The sequence below is a fragment of the Theropithecus gelada genome, chromosome 5, assembly GCF_003255815.1.
Source record: "Theropithecus gelada isolate Dixy chromosome 5, Tgel_1.0, whole genome shotgun sequence".
Taxonomy (NCBI): Eukaryota; Metazoa; Chordata; class Mammalia; order Primates; family Cercopithecidae; genus Theropithecus; species Theropithecus gelada.
In genome coordinates this window covers 146,410,973-146,432,303 of record NC_037672.1, presented here as the reverse complement: position 1 = coordinate 146,432,303, position 21,331 = coordinate 146,410,973, and the positions used below count along the sequence as shown (strand labels likewise).

At 34.2% G+C, this 21,331-nt stretch overlaps 1 protein-coding gene across 1 annotated transcript in view; it reads left to right on the top strand.

Annotated features, from left to right (window-relative positions):
- IQCM (IQ motif containing M) overlaps positions 1 to 21,331 on the top strand; it is a 469,590-nt gene that overhangs the window by 372,908 nt on the left and 75,351 nt on the right. Inside the window, 1 exon segment of the mRNA XM_025386437.1 lies at positions 12,757 to 12,918. Within this exon segment, the coding sequence (XP_025242222.1) occupies positions 12,757 to 12,918 (162 nt within the window).

Sequence of the window (21,331 nt, the reverse complement as noted above, 5' to 3'; positions counted from 1 at the left end):
TCTTAATTTTTAAATTATATACCTGGAGTATCAAGTGTGTACAAACTAAAAAGCATGATAATTTATATGAGAAATAACTATGTACATGTTTTAAGTCTAAAACTGAGGGATGCACATAAATATTTATATCTAAATGTGGTTACAACTAACTTATATCAGCCTGTTCAGGAATCCAGATTTACCCTACTTTGACAGCCCTGTTGCCCATTTGGCCACCACTTTTTTCAGTCACTTATATTTGACTAATTCTAGTCTTTGAACCAAAAAGACCTCACTAATGTTCAACAAAGAAGTGCCCCTGAAGGCCTGTCCACAGGTTATATTGTTCGCAAGGAAGAACTGATTGTCACCAAAATGTCTCTTGATCATGCTTCAGGGTTAAAGGAAAATAATGAACATTGTAACTATGATCCAGTCACAGTGTGTTATATATTATATATTTTAGACACGATTCTTATAAAGGGTATTTCCAACCCAAAAGGGAATGGACATTGACAGAAAGGGGATCATTTAATGAACAGTAGTTATTTATCTTAATGTAGTCAAAGTCATCCATCTTTTCTTCTTTGCTCTATTTCTGAAGAATATTTCAATGCATTATCTGAACTACGTTATATGAACTTTTCCCCTATTTCCTCAAGACAATACAATATGTTAGGCTCACATTTGTTATCAATTTAACTAATATCTTCTGTCAATTTGCCATGGACCACTAAAAACAACCTGTTCATTATTTCCTTCAATTCATTTTATCTTGGTGCCTGCTAATCTGTTTTTTTCTTTCAGTTTTCATATAATTTTTAATGAAATATTCTTTAAAACCCCATTAATAAAGTGATAGCTGGTCTCCAATTTTCTTTATCCTGTAAGCTTGTTATCCTATGAAAGAAATTAAGTACAGCACAGTGGACTGCATACACAGTATATGATGCATTATAAATAGTGTGAGCTTATCTTTATTCAAGCAATTAATCTTGCTCTTTTAGAAGAAATCCAAAGGGAAATAACCCAAGTTGTCTTATATTTCCAGGAAACATCATGCAAAAAACAGAGAAATTTACTATTTACTATATCTCAAATGTTAGAAATATATTACCCAAACAGCACTTTTCTCCCAAATGCAAATTGTTAGATAACCTGATTAATAAATGTTTACTTTGATCATATATAAATTTGACAAATTTATATATGCTATAGAAAAAAGTGTGCTATTTACACATTCATTTTTTAAAAGTATGCCATGAGAATTAAAAAAAAAAAAAAGTATGTCTTTCCAAATGTCTTTAATTCATCTGGATAATAGAAGATGATAATATAAATATATGTAATCTTTCTCCTTTGAATTGATAGCCAAACCTCTAAATTGTTGAAGGCAGCAATATGTCTGGCTAAAATACTGTGTTATGCATTGGGAATTTAGCTTTATCAGGAATTATTATGTATTATTTTTGATCCTTTTAATGAATACTTTTACAAATTAGAAACTTAAAGTAGTTCCTAAATTATCAATCTCCTCTACTGACATCCTACTAATAAAATAAGAAACTTACCACATTTAAGCTTTCTTTTACTTCTCCTTCCAAACATATCCCTATATGAAAAAAAAAATAGTTAAAAATATTTTCAAGGATTCTAACATTTTTACTTTTTCTACAAGTCTTAAAGTTGTTTGACCTTGTAGTCTGATGTATTTAAATGTGTTGAATGCTTGCCAGTTTCCCTCCTCTCCCCTCCCTTCCCCTCCCCTCCTCTCCCCTCCCTTCCCNTTGCCAGTTTCCCTCCTCTCCCCTCCCTTCCCCTCCCCTCCTCTCCCCTCCCTTCCCCTCCCCTCCTCTTCCCTTCCGTTCTGTTTTACAATTGGCCTCTTGATTCTTTAGTTATTTTAGTTCAATTTTATTGGCTCTGTTTTAACAATATTTAGTGTTTCATCTTGTTGTATTCCAAGAAGAGGTTGTAGGTGCTATGTTTTCTGAGAATGTTTTTTGGTGTATTTATACTTGGCTTCATATAAAACTTTTGATTACACAATTTTCTCAGAACTTTATAGGTATTTTTCTTGTTTTGTTGAATGTTGTTTTGGAAAATCTAAAGCCAGCTGTTATTGCCCGTTGGAAGTGATTTGGATTCCCAAAGGACACTTTTTATATACTTAAGTTTATTAAGCTTGTCATGAACTTTATGATGTACAAACTTGACTAGACTACAATTTCCAGTTATTCAATCAAATACTAATCTAGATGTTGCTGCAAAAGGTATTTTGTAGATTCGATTGAAGTTCATGATCAATTGACTTTGAGCAAGGGAGATTATCCTAGATAATCTGGGCAGGCCTGGTACAACCAGTTGAAAGGGCTTTTTTTTTTTTTAATTATTTTTTATTATTATACTTGAAGTTCTAGGGTACATGTGCATAACGTGCAGGTTTGTTACATATGTATACTTGTGCCATGTTGCTGTGCTGCACCCATCAACTCGTCAGCACCCATCAACTCGTCATTTACATCAGGTATAACTCCCAATGCAATCCCTCCCCCTTCCCCCCTCCCCATGATAGGCCCCGGTGTGTGATGTTCCCCGTCCCGAGTCCAAGTGATCTCATTGTTCAGTTCCCACCTATGAGTGAGAACATGCGGTGTTTGGTTTTCTGTTCTTGTGATAGTTTGCTAAGAATGATGGTTTCCAGCTGCATCCATGTCCCTACAAAGGACACAAACTCATCCTTTTTTATGGCTGCATAGTATTCCATGGTATACAGCCAACAGACACATGAAAAAATGCTCATCATCACTGGCCATCAGAGAAATGCAAATCAAAACCACAATGAGATACCATCTCACACCAGTTAGAATGGTGATCATTAAAAAGTCAGGAAACAACAGGTGCTGGAGAGGATGTGGAGAAATAGGAACACTTTTACACTGTTGGTAGGATTGTAAACTAGTTCAACCATTATGGAAAATACTATGGCGATTCCTCAAGGATCTAGAACTAGATGTACCATATGACCCAGCCATCCCATTACTGGGTATATACCCAAAGGATTATAAATCATGCTGCTATAAAGACACATGCACACGTATGTTTATTGCGGCACTATTCACAATAGCAAAGACTTGGAATCAACCCAAATGTCCATCAGTGACAGACTGGATTAAGAAAGGGCTTTAAAACTGAACTGAGGCTTACCTGAAGAAATCCTGCCTGTGAATAGTAATATCTGCCATGCACAAGAGTTTCAACTTACTTTTCCTGGTGGCCAGCTCTATGGACTTAGGACTTGTCTCATCAAGCACACAACTGCATAAACCAATTCCTTGCAATAAATTCCTCTCTCTCTCTCTCTCTCTCTCTCTGTGTGTGTGTGTGTGTGTATGTGTGCATGTGTGTGTGTGTGTGTGTGTATTGAGAAATAGCCTGCTAGTTCTTCCTCTATATCAGTTGAACACTGACTAATATTGATTATCTTAAAATGTAGAATTGACCAGTGTATGGAGGCTAGAATATTGAGGAGCCTTACAGAAAAAGCCTAGATTTCCTTGAACAGACCATTAGTAGAATTATGGATGTCAAAGACTCTGCTCATAAGGACTCAGAAAGAAGTGAGGAGCCTGGTAGGGAAAACCTAAATTACCTTAGAGAATATCTAATTATAAACAGACAGTAGAAATATGGAAGTTAAAGATGCTAAAATTGAGAGCCCAGGAGGAAATTAGGAACATGCTATTGGTAACTGGATGGGAAGAGATTCTTGTTATACAGTGGCAGAAAGCTTAATTAGTGAAATAATGTCCTGCAGTTACATAGGAGGAGAATTTTTGAGATATGGCCTTGGACATTCAGTTGAGAACAGTTTTAAGCAGAATTGAATGTGCAGCCTGTTTTTTGTTGTTGTTGCTTGTAGTAAAATGCCAGGGGAAATTGCATTTGAAAGAAGTACTGTTGCACAAAAAGGAACCAGGATGAGATGATTTGGGACATTCCAATCCATCCAGACTGTGAAAAATGCTAAAATGGAGATTCACTGTCAGGAAAGCATATTCTAGAGGGGCAGCTGAGATACGGCTGGACAACGTTTTGCTGATACCTCAGAAAGATCAAAAAGAGAATTTAGTCACACAAAGGCTCTTTGAAAAGAATAAATGTGTGACTCACAAGTCTCATTAGTTACCAAGCAGAAGCTAGAAATGAAGATACTTTTCTTTGTTTGTTCTGTGCTACTATAACAGAATACCTGAGCCTGAGTAACTTATAATGAACAGAAGTGTATTTTCTCACAATTATGGGGGCTGGAAAGTCCAAGATCAAGGTGCTAGCAACAAGTGATGGCCTTCTTACTCTATCATTACATGGTGGAAGGTGGAAGTGCAAAGGCACAGAAAGGGGCTGAACTTAAGGCATTAATCGCACCCATGAGGGCTTTGCCCTCATGGCCCAATCACCTCCCAAAAGTCCCATCTGTCAACACTGCCACAATGGCAACTAAACTTCAAACTGAATTTTGGAGAAAACAAGCATTCAAATCATAGCAATGGGATTATACAGGAAAGATTTGTGGAGAAGTTTCTTGTCTAATGAAGTGAATTCCCGTAATACACATGAGGCCTCAGGATTTCCGAAAATTTTAAATCAGTGGAACACTGCCAGCTTGGACCAAAAGGGACAGAAACCATATTAAGTGAAAGAAGGCTACTGGACTCCCCAAAGTGTACAGGCAGGAAATAGACTATTAAAATGACTCAGCTGCTAACCCATGCTACTTTTCATGAAAAAAGAAGGATGACTTAAGAGGGCAGAGCTGAAAACCACAGAGGATTATTCTCAGACTCAGAAATGTTCTCAAGTTTGCCCAGCTGGGTTTTAGAATGACTTGGGATCAGTCACCCTTTTTCTTTTTATTTTATCTCATTTTGAATGGGAATTGCTTATTCCTGTCTCATCAAGGTATTCTGTGAGCAGATAACTTATTCTTGAGTTTCACAGGTCCATAAATGGAGAGGAATTATGCATCACGACAGATTATACCCAGGGCTTCACCCATATTTAAATGTGTCAATTCTAGACAGTCTCTTTTATTTAGGGGTTAATTTTATTGTTTCTGTTATATATTCTTTAAAGTTATTGAAAGTTGTAGGAATTTTCATGCTTCAGTAAAGATGCAGTTATATTTATATTTTTGGTTGATTAAAATATACTTTATTTTGGCATTGTGGGAGAGGAAAAGAGAAAAACTTTGCTATTATTGTGTCTCTTTTAGCTAGGAAATTGATTACCTATTAATGCATATAAATAAATCAGGGCCAGGAAATTGTACATTTGTTAAGTAAATTCTTCCATTTATAAACTGACTTGTATCCAGTCATATTTCGGAAAGAATTTAAAGTAATCTTAACATTAGTATAATCAATAAACAAGCCTTAAATTATAGAATCTTTAACAGGATTGAGAAATCTAAATAAGTCTGGAAAATGAAGTCTAAAAAATTTAAAAATGGCTCAATTCTGAAAGACAGCACTTATTTAAAAAAAGAATACATGTTTATAAAACACATTTATTTGGAATTCAGTTCGAAAAATCCATCAGGAAAAATTCTCACTTGTTTGGAGTTCGTTTTTTACTGAAATAGCATGGTATTACTTTTGCCTCTTGAATCTAGAAAAAGGCCTAAGCACAAGAAAAGGAAAAAAAATGTATATATTTTTGCATGTCAGGGCTAATGTAATTGTTGAGTAAATGCGTAAAGCTAAGCTTGTTATAGTCAACTGCCAATTATTGCAATTTTTCTTAGGGATTTAAATAGTATGGGAAAATAATACTTAAAATATTTAACTGTGTAATTAACTGCAATGTTTAGCTCAAAATACATTTAAAACTGATATTAGTAATGAATAGCTTAAAAATTCATTGAATTGCCCTCTTCCCCTTAAAGATATAGAACAATAACCAAAGTGATGTGATTTGTCTCAAGAAAAACAAAAGGACTGGGTAATTCAAATTTGATTTAACAATTAAGAATAGCTACACTTGCCGGGTGCTGTGGCTCACGCATGTAATCCCAGCACTTTGACAGGTCAAGGTGGGCGGATCATCTGAGGTCAGGAGTTTGAGACCAGTCTGATCAACATGGAGAAACCCCGCCTCTACTAAAAAAAAAAAAAATACAAAAAATTCGCCTGGCGTGGTGGCACATGCCTGTAATCCCAGCTACTTGGGAGGCTGAGGCAGGAGAATCACTAGAACCCAGGAAGGGGAGGTTGCAGTGAGCCCAGATCACGCTACTATACTCCAGGCTGGGCAACGAGCAAAACTCCGTTTCAAAAAAAAAAAAGAATAGCTATACTTAATTGGAAATTCATACATCTGACCCGTGAGGGAAATTTTTTTATTAAAGTTATCTTCCCAACAAAGTGAAAGGAAATATCTTGTGGATTATGTATGCTGAGCCCAATAAAAACTGTCATTATGCTCTTAAATTTTAAGAATTTTTTTGTGTTATTGTATTACTCTCATAAATGTAACTAAAGTGGAAGGAGCATTTATCTTTAGTCTTTTGTCTTTAGTTAGAGCAAAGTCTCATTAATGGATTTAACCTACCCATGTTGAGACTGAGGGATAAAAATATTTATGTTTTTAAAATAGAGTACTTAAAATTAATAACTTTAATAATTTGAGATAATGTTTGTATTACTCCAAGTACACAGACACACTTATACACATATGCACACATACACACACACACATACACACACATGCTTTTAGAAGAAAGAAAATGCCCCTCCTAAGGAATCCTTATAATTCTATTGGAATTACTAACTAAAAGTATTTTAGTGTTTTGGGCAGCTATAAAATTTATTTATATATAGTGATATGATCTGTGTTTCTATCTAAAGCCCTTGAAGACAGGAAAAGGAAAAAGTTAGCTTTCTATATCAAATACTTGAAAATCTATCTAAGTTGTTTATTAAGCAAACAAGCAAAAAATAAGTAAATACAGAATGAAAATAAAGTTAAAATGTTAGTATATTTCTTTATGAACTCTTTATTCCACTGAAGAAATGAGCCTTTTGAACTAACTGTAGTTTGATTATTGAACAATCACATAGCTGTGATTCCCTAATTTTCTACTCTAAAATAGCATTTTGATTGGATTTATAAAGGTATGTATCAACAGCACAATTTTCATACATTTAACATTTAAATGTATAGTGAAGAATATTCTGGCAAAATTTAAAATATGTGCCTGTTTCATGACCTGAAGAGATTTAAAGGTGGTAATATTTGCTATAATTTAACATTTTTAAATAATTCATATTCTCATTTTGTATTGTTATTTACTCTTAGTCAAGGGTTAGAGAACATTTTCACTCTTGTTTTAATTATGCAATGTTGGTATTTCATTGTAATATGAGATCAGTAGTCCTAGCATTTATTTTTACAGATCATATTATTTATTGGCATATCGTTTAACTGCCTTCTTAACCATTTTGTCCCTTGGTTTTGAATCTTAATGTTTTCCTTCATCACTGATCTTTAAGAATGATCTTTCAGCTTAAAAGAAGCTAAACGTAAGAAAGTTTCATTAATTTAAGAATGGGGCTGCTTTGGATTCGCTTTTCCTTGTTCAAGAAGTACATAATTTTTCATATTGATAACCTGGTGTCCTCCTTTTTAAATATTACTAATGAACAGAAATAAACTTAGATAAAAATGGCATGACAAAAAGTATGACATTCACTTATTTCAAATCAAAGAAAATTAATGCAACATAAAGTGCTTTAACTGAACACTGACAAGATATTAAAAGTACAGCATTTAAAAACTGGTCATTTACACTAGGTTATAGATTATTTGTCCACCAGTTCAAACTCACATGTGAAAACTCCATACTAAAAACCTCACAGTATTGGCTAGTAGTCCATGAAGGATGCATTAGCAATTTAATGAATATCATTCGTTATTTATTAAATATTGTTCATTACATTGCTAATTAATTGTAAATGCATAACGTTCACAATGAAAGAAAACATCTACCTGTTGTCATTGTTTTTAACCTGTGATCTTTGTATTAGTATGAAAACTATAAAATATGTTTTTTTTAAACCTTGCAGATAAATTTAGTTACTTAATAGGACCAGTACAGGGTAAAGATAAAGGATTAGGCTATTTCTATCTGTACTTATAAATACTTGTTAAAAATTGACTTCAGTAACTAGCCCTACCATTCTGGTTTAAGCTTTGTTAGCCACCCAAGTCTCCCTGGTACACTTAGAACTGGTCCTGACCTTAATAATTTATACATTTGCCCTTTTTAAAGTATTGTGTCTGTGCTGGCATTTGTGTGAAGGGGCAGGCACATTAGAAAGAACTTGAAACTTTAAAATTTCCTAGAAATTTAGGAATCTCCATGGTTCAATGTAAATTATTGTTCTTTCATCTGAGATGTTCTTGCCCATGCATTTTGAGTGTTGAAATATTCTTCAGTAATACATACAAAAAGAGGAACAGTTGTGACAATAGATGCTCTTTCTTTTTATTATGCCCACTTAGCAGAATGTAAAGCTGTCTGCCATCTTTATGTCAATTTTCTAATATTTATTTATTTATTTTTAAAATCACTGTGATTCTTGAAGTACAGCCCTGGAACCACTGCCTTAAATACTCCAGGCTCTGCAGGAGGGAGGCAACAAGCTCTCAATAACACAGTACACTGTTTGGGAGAGGAAGGGAAGGGCTACCTTGAGTTCTCTGAAAACTCCTCATCTACCCTGAATATTAAGCATAACGAGCCTCACTTATCTGAGAAGCAGGGGAAAACTAGAGGTGGTGCAGAGTTCATACTGTGGGATATTATACTAGCCGTTATTCTTAGTGAACTGAGAGGGCTATCATCAGTTTACAAATGGTGGTTTTGACCTGAGGGCTTTTCAATAGCTGCTACAAAATAAATTTTTGTGGAGAAGACCAACATCAGTATACCTCCAGGAAACAGCTATATGCTGCTCTCAGAGGGCTGACCAGCAGAGTACACTTTACAGGTATAGCTGTAGAAGGATTTGAAAAGATTGGAAGGGTGATTAGCAACAGGAGAGACCACCAGTTGACTCGTAACCATTGAAGTGCTAACAGTCTCTTGATACCAGGAACCACTGGTTAAAACAATATGGCATTGTGGTTTAAAAAACAGGCTTTGAAGTTAGACAGAATAGGGAATAAATTCTGGTTTCACCTCTTACCAGCTGGAAGGCCTTGAAAATGCCCTGTAACCTTCCTATGCTTCAGTATCTTGAGCTGTGATGTATGGTAATATTGACTTCATAGGATTCTCAGCAAATTAAACATATTCTGATTTCAGAATTAAATTAGCAAATGTGTATAACCTGCTTTGCACACCTGTTGTATACTAAATTCTCAATAAATACCGGCAACTATGTTCTATCCATTTGTTAATTCAAAAAACTTCAGATACTGCGTATGTGGCCTAGTGAGGTAGGGGTGAGGAAGAGCTCTTATTCTTTTGAGTTTCAAGAGTAGTGTGTTGCTACATCTAAATCCCATATGGCAATATTGACTTAGTATATCAAAAAGAAGTAGTCCATAAACAGCAAAAATTATTAATATCAGAAACAAATTAAATTCCTGCTTTTGTCTTGGGATGACATGCATAATGAAAAATAAGGAACAGAGTTTTACCAGCTATATGCCTTTCAAATGAAAATATGTTTATTTGTAGTTAACTTTGCAATTATGAAAGAAGGTACAATCATTTAAAAAATCATGAGGCCTTGTTTGTGTAAGTTCCAAGACTCCATTGACACTACCAATTGGAAAATGGGGCATTAGCAAGACTCTACAAACCTTCAATATATGTCTAATGTTACATTTATCTTTACGTTTTCCTTGCAAATTCAACACTCCATTGACTTCATGTGTTTCTATTAGTCTTCAATCAGGATAAGCTAGTGGGAGAAAGTGGCAGTTCTATATTCACCTCTACTTAGATTTTAGTGTAGGCATTTTATTTGACCTGATATTGAGGCATATGAAAAATATAAGTAGGTAATTGTAACACAATGGTAAGGATTTGTGTATCTAAACACATCAAACATAGAAAAGGTACAGTAAAAATACAGTATCCAAAACAAAACATGATACACCTATATAGGGCACTTATGGAGCTTACAGGACTGAAATTTGCTCTAGGTGAGTCAGTGAGTGAGTGGTGAGTAAATGTGAAGGCCTAGGACATGACTGTACACTACTGTAGACTTTATAAATACTGAACACTTAAGAGACACTAAATTTGTAACAACAATGTTTTCTTTCTTCAGTAAAAAATTAACTTTAGCTTACTATATTTTACCTTATAAACTTTTAAATTTCTTCATAACTTTTTGACACTTTGTGATAACACTTAGCTGAAAACACAAATAGATTGTACAACTGTAAAAAAATATATTCTTTGTTTGCATCCTTGTTCTGTAAGCCCTTTCTATTTTAGGATTTGTTTATACATATATTTTAGTTTTTTATTACAAATTAACACACAAACATACACATCAGCCTCGGCCTACACAGGATCGTCAATATTCACTGTCTTTCTCCTCCATATCTTGTCCCACTGCAAAATATTCAGGGCCAATAGCAGCATGAAGCTGCCATCTACTATGATAACAATGCTTTCTTCTGGAATAGCTCCTGGAGAACATGCCTGAGGCTGTTTTACAGGTTTTGTTTTTTTTAGTAAGTAGAAGGAGTACACCATAACATAATGTTAAAAATTATAGTATGGTAAATACAGAAACCACTAACAGCCATTTATTATCAAGTATTATGTACTGTAAATAGTTGCATGTTCTGTACATTAATATAACTGGCAGTGTAGTAACATTGTTTACACCAGCATCATCATAAACATGTGAGTAATTCATTGTGCTACAATGTCACCACAGCCAGGACTTCACTAGGCATTTAAGCTCCATTTTATATCTGGTCCATCATTGACTGAAATGTTGTTATGCAGCATATGACTATATTTCAAAGCCCATTAAGAATTAGGACCCAGGTCTGTCTGTATCAGTTAGGGTCCACTTAGCAGATAGAAACTGCATAGTAATTTAAGCAGGAAAAGTCTAATATAGTAGTTATTAACTACGACAGAGATTGGAGTAAATGTGATTTTCTACTAAGGGGTAAAAGAACTCTAATTGACAAGAGGAGATATAGGGACCACTTGGTCTGAGGCAGAGCACCTGAAGAAAGACAAATTTTTACAAAGGCCACCCATGGGGAGTCAGTGAATGGGGGACTACACTGAGCTGGCATTCTAGTGACACTCATGGAGAAGCCATTCTGGAGATCTGTGGCAAACTGTCTGTAAAGTGATGTCACATTGTGGAACTCAATGGGAAGCCATTCATAGGAAGGTGCTGCGCTGGTGGAACTCTCTAGGAAGTGCCCAGTGGTGGGAGGAGCGGAGTGCCCTCTGAGATGCCAGAGAAGTTGCAGGAGCCTGCTAAGAGACCCACCAGATCCAGAAAGAACCCATTCATTGTCCAGTTCTCTCCATTGCCCAATTTGTTTTATACTTAAAATCATACCGTATTGCAAGGAAGAAGCGTTCTAACCTCACAAGCAGGACGGTGAAGGATGGATTTGGATTTGTGAGGCAATAGATGGATACCTAGCACACTGTTCGCCATCAAATCATGTCATATGGCCTTATATTCACTTTATCAGAAAATATGACATGTAACAAAATAAAGAAGACTAAGAGGAAAGGAAGGAAATATATGTAATCGGGTTATAAGTGGAGATTTACATTAGTGTCTCTCTTTTCTTTAAAATGTTTCTAGGCAGAGTCACTTTAAGTCCTCAGGAGACTGCTTTGTTGAATTTTAGGACCCTGGCTTATCAACCAAAAACTAGAATTACAAACTGGAGGTCCAATGGGCATACCAGAGATTTTTCACTATATAATTTAAATTATTGTTTAATTCCAGTTTTCTCAGCTACTAGTTAATACAGGCCATGTTCAGTTGACAAAGATTAATTTGCAAATAAGAGCTTCCTTAGGTATCTGAAGCCTACTTGCATCATTTATAGACTGTAAAATTTAGGCAAGTTATTTAACTTCTCTGGGTCTCAATTTCTACATGTAAAAGGAAATAATAATAGGACTTACCTTATAGGTATGTTATGAAAATTAAATATGTTAATATTTTAAAGCACTAGGAATAATTCTTTGCACATAATATGTGCTATACAAATGTTTGCCAGATAAAAATAATTCAGTCACAGCAATATGCATTTTATATTTTCTTAAAAACCTTCACCTAGGAATATTAATTCCTTTAGTAGTTCCAATATATGGAACTCTATATTTACTCAACATTTTTGTCAGATTAATCTGATTCCATTGTTTAACAGAAGTTAAAAGTAAGAATCTATGGTTATACTATAGAATGTATAATGTGAATGCTGTTCATTGGATATCTTAATTTTTTTCACAGCTTTAACAATACTGCTTCAAGCTGATAGTGGTTTAAGATGATATTAGTAAAGCCCTTACTCTTTAGCTTTTGGAATTAACTGAAAAAGAAGATTTTTGGTAAAGTAACTTTGACTAAAAAGAACATGTTTTCAGTGTGACCTGTTGTACCCAAATTGTTAAATAGTTTTTAATTTGCATCCCTTAAAAGAAGCAAGTATGACACTCTGTAAAATGTCGCAAATTTTATATATTTTCTCTTTTCTTTATAGATGGCAAAGAAAAATATTCTGAACTAATCAAAAAGTCCAAAGCAATTGAAATGTTATTTACACTCTATCCTCCTGAAGGTGCACACGTGCCTAACAGTACACTACTCAAGTCAACTTGGTTGAGACCCATAGTAAATGGGGAAGAAGGTTATAAATATATAGGTAAGATATTGAGCCTTATTTTTTATTATAAATAAGTGATACCTTATAATATTATATATAACTATATTCATCACATAGATGATGTGGGATGATACATAGATCCTATAGAATGTTCTCTTTACTTCTTAGACACTATGCCTGCAATTTAAAAAGGGACTGTTTTGTGCTTTGGTACCTCCACTAGAATAGTGAAACTATATTGTGCCTGTCTACTCACTAGTTGATGGAAATTTGGGTTCTTTTCACTTTTGCATTACTACAAGTAAAGTTGCTATGAACATTCATGTTCAGGACTGTGTTTAGACATGTGCTTGCATTTCTCTTGGCCAACTTGTTTTCCAGTCATTATAACATTTCATATTACCCACCCACAGCAGAGATATAAGAGTTGCATTTATTCCACAGCTGTATCAACACTTGGTACAATCAGCCTTTCTAATTTTAGCCAATCTAATAAATGTATGTTGGTAGCTCTTTGTGGTTTAAATTTGCATTTCTCTAGTAAACAATGTTATTTGGCATCTTTTCATGTATTTATTATTTGTATATCTTTGTTGAAGTGTCTATTCAAAACTTTTGATCATTTTCATATTATTATTTATTAAGTTTTGAGAATCCTTTACATATTCTGAATACAAATAAGTTAACCTTTATATGCTTTGTGAATATTTTCCTCCAGTCTGTGGTTTGTCTTTTCTGTCTTTTAATAGTATCTCTGGAAGAGCAGAAGTTTTCACTTTTGATAAAGTACAATTTACTACTGTGTTTCTTTATTGCATGCTTTTGCTGCCATATCCAAGAAATGTTGGCCTGGATTGTAGCAACAAGGTTTTCTTCTATAAATTTTATAGTTTTAGGTTTATATTTCAGTGTGTGGTTGATTTGGGGTTAATTTTTGTATGTGGTTCAAGATATAAATTGAAGTTCTTTTTTTAATACTTTGATATCACAAACTTTCCAACAATATTTGTTGAAAAGACTATTTTTCTATACATTAACTTTGCAGTTTTGCAAAACCAAATAGTGAAAAAAGATATATAGATAGCAAATGAGCACATGAAAAGATGATCAACATCATTAGTCATCAGGGAAATGCAAATTTAAACTACAGTGAAATACTACTACTCACTTATTAGAAAGGCTAAAATAATTTTTTTAATCTAATGATACCAAGCAAGGAGATGGAACACCTCAAACACTCACACATTACTGGTGGAAATGCAAAATAATACAGCCATTTTGAAAATATTTTGATACTTTCTCATAAATGGAATATATTCTAATCATAAAGCCTAGTCATTCTATTCCTAGGCAATTACCTATTCCTAGGTAATTGCCCAAAATAAAAGAAAGCATTTATTTACACAAAACACACATATTTATAATATATATAAATAGGAAATATATACAATATATTATATATGTAACGTATGTGTGTATACATACATACATATATATATGCATATAAACACACATATATATATATATATAATCAGCATTATTCAAAGTTGCCAAAAGCTGGAAACAACACAACTGTTCTTCAACTGGTGAGTGAATAAACAAAATTTGATTCATCCATAAAAATTTGGTTCAGCAGTAAAAATGGAGGAGTGAACTATTGATACACACAACATGGATGAATTTCAGATGTATCATATTAAGTGAAAGAAGCCAGAATCCAGGGCTATGGTATGATTCCATTTAAGTGGCACTTTTGAAAAAGCAAACCTATAGTAACAAAGGTCAGGCCTGTGATTGCCAGCGTTTAAATTTGATGGTAGGGTTTTACTACAAAGAGGCAGCATGAGGGAGTTTTTAGGGTGATGGAACCGTTCTGTATCTTGATTATGATAGTGATGACATGATTTTAAATAAGTCAAAACCCATAAAATCGTACACCAAAAGGAATGAAGTTTACTATAAGTAAAATGTTTTAAAATAAACACAAAATTAAAAGAGAATCATTTATATAAATGGCCAAAAAGTTCATAAGAAGATGTGTACCATCATTAACCATAGGGAAATGTGAATTAAACCACAGTGAGATATCACTATACATCTACGAAAATGGCTAAAGTTAAGAAGACTGGCCATATCAAGTGTCAGCAGGGATGTGCAGCAACCAGAACACTAATATCATGCTACTACAAATATAAAATGGTAAGTACAGTTTGCAAAATATTTTGGCATTTATTTATCTATTTTTTTTTCTTTTTTTTTCTTTTCTTTTCTTTTTTTTTTTTTTAGAGAGAATCTCAGTTTGTAGCCCAGACTGGAGTGCGGTGGCACAATCTTGGCTCACTGCACCCTCTCTCTCCCAGGTTCAAGTGATTCTTGTGTCTCAACCTCCCAAGAAGCTGGGATTACAGGTGCCCACCACCGCAACCAGCTAATTCATATATATATATATTTTTTTAGTAGTAGAGACGGGGTTTTACCATGTTGGCAAGGCTGGTCTTGAACTCCTGACCTCAAGTGATCTGCCCACTTCTGCCTCCTGAAGTGCTGGGATTACAAGCATGAGCTACTACACCTGGCCAATTTTTTTTAAAAAGTTAAACATACACCTGCCATACAACCAGGCATTACACTTCTACATATTTATCCCAAAGAAGAGAAAATATATGTCTATTCAAAAACTTATATATGAATATTCATAAAACATTTTTATAAAACACTCAAACTAATAGAAACAACTCAAATAACTACCTACAGATGGATGGATAAGCTTATTGTGATATATCTATGTAGAATACTCAGCAATATAAAAGAAAAAACCTGGATACCTTTGATACACTAACAACATGGCTGAATCTCAAAATAAGTATGCGAGTGAAAGAGGCCAGACAATAAAGAGCACATACTATATGATTCCATTTATGTAAAATACTAGAAAATGCAAACTGAGTAGAAACAAATCTGTGGCTACCTGAGAGTGAAGATTGGAAGTAGAAGTGAGAGGTGATGGGTTAAAAAATTTGAGAGTGGTGGAAATGTTTATCATCTTGATTGTGGTTATAATTTCATGGATGTACAAAGTAAAAAGTTATTGAATATTACACTTTATGCAGTTTATTGTATATATTTTATGCCTCAATAAATCTATAAAAAGCAAGTTAAAAACATAAATATTAAAGAACCAAGGTAGGGAAGTTTTTATTTTGGTAGTATTTTTAAAAGATGTTTTCTCTTGAAGCTTTAAAACTTGCATTTTAAAACTTATTTAAAGAGAGTCACAAATTCAGTGCAATATCATTGGACTGATGCATACAAAGGCATATTTAAGGGCTCAGTTCTGTAATAGCCTAGAGGAAGAAGAGAGAAAGAAAAGGAAAGAAAATTATGAAAAAGAGTAACTTAAGTTGAAAGTTTTGGGTTTAATAAAATGAATTAAGAACCTGACTGCTATTTATTTTCTCTGCAATTTTCCACCTGAAATTATCAGAAGGTGACCTATACCTATTTGTGTTTGCTGTTTACAGTCTATTTGCAAACACTTTGTTAAAATAAAACAAATTAAAAGGAAATATGCAAGTGGCATTGTGTTGTTATTTTCAAACTCTGTCTTCCAAGCTTTTTGCTGATTTTTTTCTTTTTCTATGGGTAAGTGACCAGAGCCTTGAATCTTTTTGAATTACATTGTTATTGAATTGACTGACAAGAGCTTTGCAACATTTGCCTTGAAAAAGATTAGTCTATTACAGAAGTGCTTCCTAAAACTGAGTAACTCCTTAACTATAAACATTTTAGGGAAGATAGCTTTGGGAATTTATTATGTGTTCCAACATTAATACTCTACAATGTAGGTACTCCTGTTTATTGATTTTACTCTGTAAATTCAGAGATCTATCAACAGCAAGAACCAATGATTAAATAGAGTTACGAATGCTCCATAAATGGCATGAGTTGCTAACAAAGTACCTAGTATGAGGACCATACATTCTCTAAAAATACCTGGTACAACCATATTTTTATATCCCATATTTCCTAGAATAGTGGCTTGATCGTAACTGGAATGCTGCATAAGTCATAATTTCAACTTGCTTAATAGGCACAAAGAATTTCCTCTAGATTATAATTTTATAATCTTAGACCAAGTAAAAAACAAGTCTTTAATTTTTTTTCCAGGAATATATGGCTTGTCACACTTAGTTTTAGAAAGGCTATTTTGGAAAGTTAGTCTTTTAACATATCTTCAGTTGTCTTTTTTTTTTAAGCACTGTCTGTCCTCAAGCTCCGCAACCCTCTGGACTATCACAAATATGCTCAACTTGTTTCTCTCCTTTGTTAAGCTTTTGTGACTTTGATAAATTTTTAACCTTGAAGCTATAGATTATATTAAGGAGCATTTTAGGCCTATAATTCTTGGAATTCTAATGGAGATACCTTGAAGGGGTGGATTAGCTATTATCTTTCAAGAAAATCATTTAGGGAATACAAATGAATGATCAAATCACTTTCCTAAACCAATGGTCCATTTTAACTGAAATCGTATTATTGTATTACTGTCAAGTTTCTCATTAGTTCAGATGCTGAGTAATATCAATGACCTATAGTTCTGCTACTTCTTTTTCATATCATTTCCAGCACTTCATATAATACACTTTACTTACCCTTAGAATACATGGTTATTTAAATTACGTAATTAATACTGGAACCTGATTTCTTGGCCTAATTACTGTTTTTTTTCCCATTAAAAAAGTACAAGGTATTTTTTATGTAATTTAGTTTGCTTCACTGCCTTTGGTCAAGACTTGATATACATTTGCTAAATTAGAATCTATCTTAGCTTTAAAGATTCCAGCAATTAGACAATCATCCTTGACAGTCAAGGCTGATTTTTGGTGATCTTCTTTAAGAATTTTCTACTTTGTAACATAAGACTTTCTTATATATCCTTTATTGCAGTTGAAACTTATTCACTAACAACAAAATAAAGGTTATGCATAGATTATTATGACTCTTTATTTTCTAAAATGGGCTATTTAATGTATTCTTCAGAATCCCTCCTTCTAATCCTTGATCCCTTTTGGCACTTCTCTCTGAACATTTTTCCAATTTTCTCATTTATTTTAAGGGATGAAGCTCAGAATACAACATGATAATCCAATACATGTTTGACTTATTGTGAATGTAATCTTAGCTACTACTAGTTCTGCTTATATTTTTGCACTTTTTAAAGACTTTTAAAAATACACATCCTAGCATTTACTTGGATTTCTGCCCGTATTTTTTAATCTAACTTTTTGTCATATTTTCTTGTAACTATTTGATGTGTATATAATTTATTTTGCCTTCTTAAATTTGCTATCCTGACTTGTCCTGGTTTTCCTTTGCTTATTTAGAATATAGACATTTATTACTCTTGTCAAAAACTAAGCTTAATTTTGAGCCTATTCTTTGAGGTGTTCTGTAGGATTAATTACTGTAAAAAACTTACATTCTCATTTGAAAGGAGCTCTATATATTTTATATCATTTATATCTGCTCAAGTATAGGAAATGGCCTATTCTAATTTGGGTAAGTTTAAATGCACTATGTTTAGGTCAATGTCATGCTTTGCCTATAGAGTATCTGCTTGCTTGAGATGAATAATATAGTCACTGAAAAATATATTTTATACCAAATAGGACTTGAAAAGTTGTTTGGGTATATCCCCATTCATCCCGTATTTTATCTACTATACACTGCCATCAGCCTCCAATGTCACGTTCTCTAATGTCCTTTTTGGTTTTCTTTGGTAGTGGCAAATGGATATGAATGTGTTTTCATGGTAATTATAATTGTTGATTGAAGAAATGTTTTATGTTTACATGGTTGAGTTGGTTCAAACTTTCAACACTTGCTACACTTACATGAATCATCCAACAGTAAGATAAAAATGATTGCCATATTGTATCTGGCTAAAGTTTTTGACTATGTTCAAGTTATAAAAAATGTATTAGGGTGATGAATTAGGTCTTTCTCATTTAGTGAAATGGTTGTGTTCTATGTGAATTCCATTTTTCCTTAACCTTCAATGATAAAATCAGAGATGTGTCTCCTACCTCCCGAACCCAGCTTCACCAAGCATGTTGGAAACATTTGAGTAAGAAAATATTAAGATGGAACCAGGTCTATTAGATAAAGAAAATATGAGTTGTACATTTACAACAATCCACCACTCAATATTGCTTAACTTTGTGAGGTAAAATTTGGAAGATTAATATTTCGTTATGATTTCTGCATCTATTTATTTAACAAATATTAACTGAGTGTCTACTATATACTTGGCAATAAAGATTGAGAAATAACTTAGGCTTAATACCTGCCATAGAAGTGTTCACATTCTAGCAGATACAAAGCACTATCAGAGTTTTGGTTGAAGTAGGCGCAGTGAGCACTGTTGTTGGTTCCTGGGTCAAATGGAATACTTCCAAATGAGAAACTTCAAAAAATCGAGGAAGAACATCTAGAAATTTAAAAAGGGATGACACTAACACTCAATATCTGAAATAAAACCCATAAATCTGAATTTACTATATATTTAAATAATGGGGCATTATACTGGTTAAGCATGATCTCTGAGCAAAGCAGGCCGTTGATCTTATATAGGGTTTTCAGGAAGAGTGGTAGCCAGTCTCTAAGATGGCTCCACAGATGTGGTTCTTGGTTCATGCTTGTGTGTATTTTCCTCTCATAGTGTATCAGGTGTTACCAATAGAATATAGCAGGTACTTCACTTCTGAGTCCAGATCATAAAATAGAGTCTGGCTTCTTCCTTGCTCTCCCTTGGGTAAGTTGCTCTGAGGAAAGCTAGGTGCCATGTCACGAGGATACTGCAGCAGCTCTTAGAGAGGTGTATGCAGTGATGAACTGAGACCTTCTGCCTACACAAATTAGGCACTGAGTTCTATGTAAGTAATACAATGTGGAAATGGAGCCTCCAGTCAATCCTTCAGATGACTGCAGCTCTAGTGAGAGGTTGAAGGCAGTCTCATGAGAGACCCTGAGCCTGAACCACCTAGTAAAGCTACCCAGATCCCTAACTCTCAGAAATGGTGTGAGATAAATTTTTGTTGTCTTATGCTTCTAGTTTTGGGGCAATTTGGTTTTCTTTTTTTTTTTTTTTTTGAGACGGAGTCTGGCTGTGCCGCCCAGGCTGGAGTGCAGTGCGTGATCTCCGCTCACTGCAAGTTCCGCTCCCAGGTTCACGCCATTCTCCTGCCTCAGCCTCCCCAGCAGCTGGGACTACAGGCGTCTGCCACCATGCCCGGCTAATTTTTTGTATTTTTAGTAGAGACAGGGTTTCACCGTGTTAGCCAGGATGGTCTCGATCTCCTGACCTTGTGATCCGCCCGCCTCAGCCTCCCAAAGTGCTGGGATTACAGGCGTGAGCCACAGCGCCCGGCATGGGGCAATTTGTTACACAACAGTAGATAACTAATATAGAAAGCATATAGGTCAGTGATTAGTGGCTTTTAGCAGTGGAAGTAAAATGACACTGTTTGCTGAGTGTGGTTACACAGGAAAGACTGAGTTGCTGATTGGCTTTCAGAAATGTGTTACTAGAATAAGACTTTTGTTCAGTGGTCAACTTTGAAAAGCAGGAACTCTCACTGACTGATTGGCTTTCAGAAGTGTGTTTACTAAGTTTAGCTGTCACTGGTTGATATTTAAAACCAATTCTGAGAGTTTCTTATCACCATGATTATAGAAATATAATGGATTAGTTAAATAGGTTCAAAACAAGTTCTAGTTTTAACTTGTTACCATGGCTGTAGAACTCTTAGAATATTCTTAGGAGTGTGGGGAAATGTAACTGTCAAGAAACAAGGCATAAAGTAAAATAATAGAGATTGCATGTTAGTTGATATAATGGAAGCAATTAAGTATAATGCCTAGGAAAAGAGAATGAGTACATCTGGCAGTATAAAATATACACATAGAGAAATCTTGAAGTAATATTTAATAGTTATAAAATAAATCTATATAATATTTTGAAACTGAAATAAATTACAACTAGAGTTTTTTGAGCAAGGGGTAAACAGGGTTGGACAGCTCAACAGTTCCTTGTATCTACTGTAATTGTTGTGAAGGTTAATTTTGTGTGTCAACTTGACTGGGCTTATGGATGCCCAGATGGCTGGTAATGTTATTTCTGCGTGAAGGTGTTTCTGGATGAGGTTAGCATTTAAATCAGTAGGCTAGGTAAAGATTTCCCTGTTTGATACAGGTGGTCATCATCTAATCTCCTGAGGATTTAAATAGAAAAAAAAGGTGGAGGAGGGGCAAATTTCCTGTATCTACTTGAGCTAGGACATTCATCTTCTCCTGTCTTGCACATCAGTGCTCTGGATTCCTGGACTTTTGGACTTGAACCAGAACTTACACCATCAACCCCCAAGATCCTAGTCCTATAGACTCAGCCTGG